General features: G+C 36.8%; 2 protein-coding genes across 2 annotated transcripts; both read left to right on the top strand.

Annotated features, from left to right (window-relative positions):
• The first annotated feature begins 295 nt into the window (after positions 1-295).
• On the top strand, positions 296-1,322 carry LOC103666213 (olfactory receptor 1052-like). The gene has a single exon (XM_008694230.2). The coding sequence runs from the start codon at positions 384-386 to the stop codon at positions 1,320-1,322; it is 939 nt and encodes a 312-aa protein (XP_008692452.2). The 5' UTR covers positions 296-383.
• A 7,619-nt stretch (positions 1,323-8,941) lies between these two features.
• Positions 8,942-9,899, top strand: LOC103666064 (olfactory receptor 1052-like). The gene has a single exon (XM_008694094.2). It carries the CDS (start codon positions 8,961-8,963, stop codon positions 9,897-9,899), a length of 939 nt encoding a protein of 312 aa, XP_008692316.1. The 5' UTR covers positions 8,942-8,960.

Raw genomic sequence — 9,899 nt, forward strand, 5'->3', positions numbered from 1 at the left:
TAGCGACTTTCTAGTTAAAATTTTCTAATTTTAGGGGCTCTTGGGTGGTGCAGTCGTTAAGCGTCTGCCTTTGGCTCAGGGCTTGATCCTGGTGTTCTGGGATCGAGTCCCACATCGGGCTCCTCCGCTATGAGCCTGCTTCTTCCTCTCCCACTCCCCCTGCTTGTGTTCCCTCTCTCGCTGGCTGTCTCTCTCTGTCAAATAAATAAATAAAATCTTTAAAAATTTTTTTTCTAATTTTATAGGTGAAAAAACCAGGAAAGAAAAGTCAACAGCCCAAGTTGCACAGCTAGTTAGGGATTCCAAGTAGTCTTGATGGTGTGACATGATTATTCTCAATTTCAATTTTCTTGTCATCAACAGGTACCAAGAAACACACGCACATGGCTGATGTGAATTTTACATTGGTTACGGAATTTATTCTTTTGGGACTGACAGATAGGGCTGAACTGAAAGTGGTCCTCTTTGTTCTGTTCCTGCTGATCTATACCATTTCTTTGGTGGGGAATCTAGGAATGCTTATTCTAATTCAAATAACTCCCAAACTCCAAACACCCATGTATCATTTCCTTAGCTGTCTGTCATTTGTGGATGCCTGCTATTCGTCAGTCTTTGCACCAAAAATGCTGCTGAACTTCTTTGTTGAACGGGAGACAATCTCATTCTCTGCGTGCATCATGCAATATTTTTTCTTTGTGTCACTCCTTACCACTGAGGGCTTCTTGCTGGCGGCAATGTCTTATGACCGCTACGTAGCCATCGTGAACCCTTTAGTTTACACAGTGGCTATGACTAAAAGAGTTTGCATGGTCCTGGTCATTGGGTCATGTGTAGGAGGCTTAATCAACTCATTGACACACACAATCGGCCTGGTGAAATTGTCTTTCTGTGGGCCAAATATCATCAGTCACTTCTTCTGTGACCTTCCCCCACTATTGAAGTTGTCGTGTTCTGACACATCCATGAATGAACTGTTGCTTTTAATCTTCTCTGGAATTATTGCTATGATCACTTTCTTGGTTGTGATGGTCTCCTATGTCTTCATTGTTGCTACTATCCTGAGGATCCGCTCAGCTGCCAGTAGACACAAAGCCTTCTCCACCTGTGCTTCACATTTAACGGCTGTGACTTTATTCTACGGCTCTATAAGCTTTAGTTACATCCAACCAAGTTCCCAATATTCCTTACAACAAGAAAAGGTGGTGTCTGTGTTCTATACGCTGGTGATTCCTATGTTAAACCCAGTGATTTACAGCCTAAGGAACAAGGAAGTAAAAGATGCTGTGAAAAGAGCTATAGAAATGAAATATTTTCCTTGTTAATTTCACACCATATGTCTCCCAAAATAGCATAGAAAGAAGTCCTCTAGATCAGAATATTTACATGAATTTATTAAAGTTTTGAGCCAAAGGAATTCCAGAGTTTACCTAATGGGAGCCTTCCATTTTACAGTAGAAGAAAAAAGCCAGAAGAGTAACAGGTACAAGAGGTATGTCTGGTTACTGTGTAAACTAACCTAAAAACCATAGCAAGATTAAGGCTATTTATCTCTGGACAGTTGAAGAATGAGTACATACAAATAGATAAACAGACACATAAACAGACATATAGACAGATACAAACATAAGATTGGTAAGGAATAAAGTATCTCTTTTTTTTATAATTTTTTTAAAAGATTTTATTTATTTATTCGACAGAGATAGAGACAGCCAGCGAGAGAGGGAACACAAGTAGGGGGAGTGGGAGAGGAAGAAGCAGGCTTATAGCAGAGGAGCCTGATGTGGGGCTCGATCCCATAACGCCGGGATCACGCCTTGAGCCGAAGGCAGACGCTTAACCGCTGTGCCACCCAGGCGCCCCAGGAATAAAGTATCTCTTAACTCAGTCTCTCTATTAAGCACGAGAAATAAGTAAAATACTTTTAATGCAAAAAGGATTGGTACTTGAATTATCCACATAGCTGGCATATGCATGTTCTGAAATTAGCCTGGATTATTTATAGGCAGACATTTTTCAAAATAAATGCAAATACTCAAAAATAGTCAGAAAAAGAACTTGGGTTCTAGGTTGCCTGCATGATTTCACTCCCAGTCATTAGTCTGAGCCATTTCCCTATTCCTGGCTTTGGTTTCCCTTATTACATATGAAACTGAACAGGACAGAATGCCACACTTTTACTACCACTCCACATGGAAGGGTTACTAAAACTCAGAGAAAATTTACCTTGAAGAATTTGACTTCATGGGAAGGAGGCCTCCAAGATAATTAGGGAGTCATGAAAAATCAGACTCATTTCCCGTTTTTTCCATTAAAGAACTTCCAGAATCTTCTTTAGACTTTAAACAAGAAATTTCCTGAAGGTATTTTATGCAGGAGGACATCTGTTCTATGCATTACAGGAAGGGAACATATGTGAAGCCATTGTTTTCCCTTTGATTCAAATCATATGTACAGGTGCATAATGATGAAATCAGGCCCATAAATATTGATTGTTTCATAGTGATCTCTTCCCCCTAAATTGCTATGAAGTCTCCTACCAGGAAACAAAAGTATTCTTCATTTGCAAATAAAACTATATTTAATTTTTTGAGAGTCTTTTAAATACTGAAATAATAAGAGACAGCTAGGCTAAGCAGCGCAATAAGACACCTGACTACTCTATAAATATTAATATATGGTTTTACATGGCAGGCTAGATTAAACTTTTATTTTTTTTTCCTCTCAGTGAGTGAATGGCTCCAATATCTGTGAAGATAGCAAACTGAAACATGAAAAAAGATAGCAAATGACATTCTCATTATATTAGAAATGCAAACAAAGAAATTCATGCGAAAGTTTACTTTTCAGAATGAAATAATGACACCACCAACACCAAGAACATCATATAAAATTTGTATGACCCTTTATGATTATCCAAAATCATTTCTTTTTTTTATTTTTTAAGATTTTATTTATGATTTGAGAGAGAGAGCAAGAACACAAGCAGGGGGGAAGAGTAGAAAGAGAGGGAGAAACAGCTGAACAGGGAGCCCGATGCAAGGCTCAATGTGGGGCTCCATCCCAGGACCCAGGGACCATGACCTGAGCCCAAGGCAGATGCTTAACTGCCTGAGCCACCCAGGTGTCCCTAAAATTATTTGATATATTATTTGAAACTGGGTCCCCTAAGGCTACATATATGTGACATTTATGTATAAGAGGCATTCATATAAATGAATTTGTATTAAAGTTTTGATTTTCAGAAAAAATCAAAAGGTAAAATAATAATGATAAGTAAACCTAATTTTATATAGTTCTTCACAATTTTTTCAACAGCATTCAATATCTTATATCCTAGAGTATCAAACATAATAATACACGAGCTAGATAATTAAAACTCAGAAAAACAAGTTGAACTCATTCTGTTACAATACTCACCTCCTTCTGTTACAATACTCACCTCATAAAACCCTGGCCGGCCAGGATGTAGATAAAATAGTTTACTAAGTGGACATGTGTGGGAAGGGTGTTATTTTATGGAACAAAAGTATGACATTTGTTTATGTTTAATACTGACCTTCAACTCACCCTAACAAAGAGTTACTGTATTATAGTATAAACAGTAACTGGATGTTCAAATAAGATAAAAAAAAATCCTTAAATTTTGAGGCAGATGAAGGGTGTGTCACAGATTTGTAGGGTGAAGATTGGAAAATGAGCAATATATTCTATATAATGGGTACTATACCCTACATAATGAGTAATATACCGTATATATATGCACCTGATTCATATATATACATGTATGTGTGTGTGTGTGTGTGTGTGTGTGTGTGTATACACACACATATCACTAAATGTAACTCAGTCAAGCACATTCCAAATACCCTTAAGTGGTTAATATACTTAGTCAATTAGAAATAAATGAGAACTTCATGAATGAAGTATCTGATGCTATTTCTTCCATTTTCATGTAAAATACCAGGATAAAAAATTGAGAATGGGCACCTTCAGCTCCAATCTCTCTACCCCATCCATAAAATTGATTACTGCTCAACATCAACACTTGGAGAAATCAGAACTCAGCAGATGTTTATCTAACATAACTTTCCTCTTAGTTCACAGACAATCTCTATTAAATATGTGTTTTATATATATATATATTTTTTTTTTTATTTCATGTGTAGACTTGGTGTTTGGAGTTTAGAATTGGCCTAATACATCAGGGAAATAAGTTGCTGGCAGTACTTGGACTAGTCATGGGTGCATTTGCACCATGGTCATGCTTGTTATTTATTAAGGGACCCACAAGTCAGTGTAAGGAATTTATGGTTCCCAAGATTTGAGATTTGGTCTTTTGCTATGAACACAATAGTGATTACACTGATCCCAGCTTTGATGGCAATTTTCAGTTAGTCCTTGGTCAGTTGTGCCTGTGAATTAATTGTGATTCCCAGAATTATGGATATCTATGGAGCATATTGTCATCCTTTCAAAACCCTAATCCACTATAGAATGCCCTCTAAAAATGGTCTAAAGTTTATCATCCTTACCCTATAAAACTAGCTTCTTAAATTTCACCAATTAAATATGAGGGTTTTTTTTTTTTTCAATTTAAGCAAAACCCATCTCTTTCTTTAGAGCTGGAATCAGTCTTAGATATGTCTCATGAAGTCTTAAAATTCATATATTCTCACTCTTCATTCGTAGACTGCTCAGATGTTCAGTTATCGCTGAATCAGAATACTAGTCCTGAGGGGCACCTCGGTGGCTCAGTCGGTTGAACGTCTGCCTTCAGCTCAGGTCATGATCCTGGGGTCCTGGGATGGAGTCCTGCTCAGTGAGGAGCCTGCTTCTCCCTCTCCCTCTGCCCCTCCCTCTGCTTGTGCTCTTTCTTTCTCTCTGCCAAACAAACAAACAAACAAATAAACAAACAAATAAATAAATAATATTCTTAAAAAAAAAAAAGAGAAGAATACTGTCCTGAGTCTAATTTTTCTCATACTGGATATTCCCTGACTTTTTCATATTTTTCATATAATATGGTTCCAAATTCCATCCTTATTATGTTCACTCTTAGTCTGTCAGTATTAAAAGACTGTATGGAATAAACAGTAAAAGCAACACAAATTTTTACATGAGACAATCACCGTATGAAGGTATTGTCCCACCATTTCCTAAGTCCAAACTCAGACAATTCCTTTAATAATTCTGGGCCACATATAATACGAATCATATGCATCAGAATATTCAACTACATAAAATTACCTAATGATTAGAGATAATAGTTGTGAAGTGCCTGGAACATACGAGGCATTTAATAAATAAAAACAACCCCAACTACAATCCTACTTAATATTTTGTTGCCAAAGAAAAAGCAATCTTCTTGTTAGTAAAATTAATTATAATATCCCCTGTGTGTTAGTCTAACTATTGCTTCATTTGAATATCACTGCGAATTTTCACCACCTTGTTCTTGTACAGTTAAGTTTGTTGCTTTGGTTGCATTTGTCCTGTATCAGTGACTTATTTATTCTTATTTGCCCCCTCCCCTTTTTTACTAAATGTAAATGCCTACCCTTTTACTCTGATTTACCACCTTCTCTGTTCTTCATTCTATCCTCCAAGTAGCAGCCTACCTAGAATTTCTAAAAATTACATTTGTGTTCAACCACCACAGTGGCAAAAATGTTAAACTTGATATTTATTTTAGTGTCTTAATTGACTAAATTGTCTCATATTAAAAGGCAAGTTAGTGTATGAACATACACACGCTTGACTATCTAGTGATTGCTGATTGCTTCCACTTCTTTTGGGTTATCTCAGATTGAAAGATATATACATATTTTCCATAATCACTACCAATAATAATACATATGTAGAGAAGCATATGGTCATCAGCAAATGGAATTTAGCCCTTTTATACGCAACTAATGAATCGTTGAACTTTACATCAAAAACCAGGGATGTACTGTATGGTGACTAACATAATATAATAAAAAATATTATTATAAAAAAATAAATAAAACTAAAAAAGATATATATAAAATATATATAACTATATTATGTAAATTATAATGATAAACACTGATGGAGTTCATTTCTAATAACTTAGATGTTGTTTTGCAGAGGCTTATGAAGTTGATACATTTTTTTGTGTGTGATACATTTTTTATGTGACAGTTTTTTCTAAAACTGAGAAATGGCCAAATCCATGAATTACTATAATTTGGAAAGATGGTGCTGGGACCTTACCTTCCCCAAGTCTCTCTTTGCTCTTTTAATGAAACGTAATATCACAGAATCACTGGGGATTCCATCCTCCAAAGACCCTGAACCAAATATAAGCACAAGTCAGGAAACTAAGAGAAAGGTCTAAGCTTCATCTCAACATCAGGTAGGTGTTATATTTATGTGCTCTAACAGAGGAATTATAAATGCCTCTCCAGGTTTCAAAAACAGCAACTCTTAATACATGCTATGAATGGAAAGTGAAGAAAAATCATCTGCTTCAAATCCATTCAAATGATTGAGATAAGTGAAATAGAATTAGACCATTGCCACATCAAATAGCTCTCTTGCTCTATTTTTTTTTTAAGATTTTATTTATTTATTTGACAGAGAGGGAGAGAGCACAAGCAGGGGGAGAGACAGAAGGAGAGGAAGAAGCAGGCTTCCCGCTGAGCAGGGAACCTGATGCCAGATTCCATCCTAGGACGCTGAGATCATGACCTGAACCAAAGGCAGATGCATAACTCACTGAGCCCATTGAATAGCTCTCTTAAAATAATTAGTGTGTTTGGGGCACATGGATGGCTCAGTCAGGTTAAGTGTCCAACTCGGTTTTGGCTCAGATCATGATCTCAGGGTGGTGAGATCAAGACCTGTGTCCAGCTCCATGCTCAGTGGGGTGTCTGCTTGAGATTCTCCCTCTCCCTCTGCCCCTCCCACTCATGCTTTCTCTCTCTCAAATAAATCTTTAAGAAAAAAATTAGTGGATTCATTCCCTATATCCTCAGGTAACTGTATTTAGAGCTTCATATGAATATGTAAATTACAAAAAGAAATTTATTTAAAGAAATTCTTTAAAATTTAAGTTTAATTATTACAAGCTGTGAATTGTATTAAATCTGAGAGAGTGGTGATTTTTGGCCCTGTTACCAGAGCTAATTTTTAGATTCAAAGATTAATTTATTGTGTATAACCGACTTTACAGTAAAAGGAAAAATGGCATTAAAGGCAGTCCAGATGAAAGTAAATAGTTGTTAAACGAAAATCAAAGAAACAAGTATGAAATCAGTGACATAAGAGGGAACTCATAGTCAAAGTAACAAATGGTTTGCTTCAAGTCCAGGGAGGCAGGCAAAACTATCTAAACAAAACGAAACCAACAAAAAAGAACAAAGATCCAAAATATTACTTTAGTCAAAAGCCTTTTGCCCAGTATGTCAATAGACAGTCTGGTATCTGTTTTACTTGTTTTACTTTGACTACACAACAAACATTTAGGGGCTGTGCAGACAGTTTTCACATATTTTCTTATTCAATTATCACAACTATTTCTGAGAAAGATTCACAGATGAAATTGTAGTTAAGCTAGTAACTAAGACTTAGACATGAAATCCACAGTTTAATGGAGCAAAAAAAAGAACTCGTACTTCTTTTTCACCTCTGGCATTTCAGTAAAGTAGACATGATCAAAGCAATCCCGTCCCAAGGTTTGCAACATTTGAATTGTTACTAAATAACTTTACATTACATTGTGAGTAAAGGGCAGAGAATCAAACCCATGTCATTCTCACCTTTTATTCAATAGCAAAGAAATATTATTCCCAAAGCCTGGATTATGAAACATCCTATTCATTAACGTTCAATGTAAATAGATTCAATTGTCAAATTAATGCAAAGCATGCTTTATTTTTATTTCTCTTATTGGAAACTCCCAAAGTACAATAGTCCATCATGTATTCCTATAAATCCTGGAATGAAGAAACCTTTCCTCCAAAATTACTTAATCTTTCATTTCCCTAATATGCCAGCTATTATAATTTCATTTTTCATGTAATCCAGATTGTATGAGAAAACCTAAAATAAAATTAATTTAATAATCCTTTTCTTGATAAAAATCCATATCCATGCATGATTTAATGTACCAAAAGTATATGTATTGTCCTTGAAATCAGGGTTGAGGTTTTTTGACTGCAGGGATCAAAGCATATTGAAAAGTTTCTTGATTAATGAAAAAAATCTGATATGGACTAATCCACGCCATTGGATAATAAATGCTCTAAGAAATCAGAAAATGGAATGACAAATATCTGTTGGAATAGCAAATGTTATGATAGAAAATGATTGACTTCTTTTCACTCTCTAATCCAGACATCCCTAATTCTCATTTTCCATTTTTATGGATGGTCTATAAATTCCATCATGTATATATATATATTGTGTGTGTGTGTGTGTGTGTATATATATATATATTATTGTGTAACATGTGCCATGTTTTATTTGTCTAAATTAAAAAGATGTCATACACAGTAGTTTTGCTAGATGGCTCAGAAATTTACTTGTTACATACTGAGTTTTTGTGTTCTTTAAGAAAAGTTTTTCCTCAAATACAGGGTTCTTGCCTTGTAATCTGGAATTTGGAATATACTGTTACCCCAGGTCCATCTCCTAATTTCTTTCTGTTAAATCTACATTCCTAGAGGCTTTCCAAGGGAGTTTTGATTCTGCCAAGGTTCTTACAGTGCATAATGTCAGTTTACACCCCCTGATGAGACTTTGAGTCAATCAAAGTCTCTTCTCAGGCTGACTCCTCACACTTGAGAGAATTGAATTTCCTATGGACTGTGACTGTTAACTAAGACCGTGCAGTTTCCTAAAGATGCTAGTCGATTGAATGCATATATTCACACTATACTCTGGTTATTTTCATTGTCCTCTTGTTCCCTGCAGACCCCCCATAGGGGGACATACAAATGGCCAACAGAAATGTCAGTGTGGTAACCGAATTCATTCTCCTGGGGCTGACTGATAACCCAGAGCTGAATACTGTCCTTTTCATGCTGTTTCTCTCCATCTACCTCGCCACTGTGGTGAGCAATGTTTGGGTCATCACAGTCATCTGGACTAGTGCCCAGCTCCATTCCCCCAAGTACTTTTTCCTTTGCCAGTTGGCTTTCTTGGATTTCTGCTATTCCTCAGTCTTTATTCCTAAAATGTTGGTGAACTACATAGCAGGACAGAAAGTCATCTCCTATCACGGTTGCCTTCTTCAATATTCCTTCTTCAGCATGTTCCTGACCACTGAATGCTTCCTCCTGGCGGTCATGGCCTATGATCGCTATGTCGCCATTTGCCGCCCACTTCACTACAAGGGCCTCATGACTCGCACGTTCTGCGTCCACTTGGTGACCGTTTCCTACCTAGCAGGTTCTGCCAGCTCACTCACCCACCTGAGCAGCTTGCTCAGCCTGTCTTTCTGTGGGCCCAACGTCATCAACCATTACTTCTGTGATATCCCACTGCTCTTTCAACTGTCCTGTTCCGACACCCAGTACAGCAAAATTTTATTTACAGTCCTCTCTGGCACGACATCAGTGACTACCTTTCTGGTAGTGGTTAGTTGCTATCTGGGAATCCTCCTCACCGTCCTGAAGTTACACTCGACAAGGAGCAGATATAAAGCGTTCTCCACATGTGCTTCTCACCTAATGGTAGTGACTATCTTCTATGGAACAGTGATATTTACTTATCTGGGGAGCAGCTCTAACTACCCACAGGACAGAGCCAAAATCCTGTCCATGTTTTATACTCTTTTGCTGCCAGTCCTAAATTTCCTGATATACAGTGTGAGAAATACAGAGGCCAAAGAAGCAATGAAAAGAATTATTTTGAGAAAAGTATTTGCTCAGTGA

This window comes from Ursus maritimus, unplaced genomic scaffold (assembly GCF_017311325.1).
Source record: "Ursus maritimus isolate PB19 unplaced genomic scaffold, ASM1731132v1 scaffold_23, whole genome shotgun sequence".
NCBI classification, from domain to species: domain Eukaryota; kingdom Metazoa; phylum Chordata; class Mammalia; order Carnivora; family Ursidae; genus Ursus; species Ursus maritimus.

Coding starts and splice junctions, on each gene's coding strand:
- LOC103666213 (XM_008694230.2), top strand. CDS start 384: ATGGCTGATGTGAATTTTACATTGGTTACGGAATTTATTCTTTTGGGA.
- LOC103666064 (XM_008694094.2), top strand. CDS start 8,961: ATGGCCAACAGAAATGTCAGTGTGGTAACCGAATTCATTCTCCTGGGG.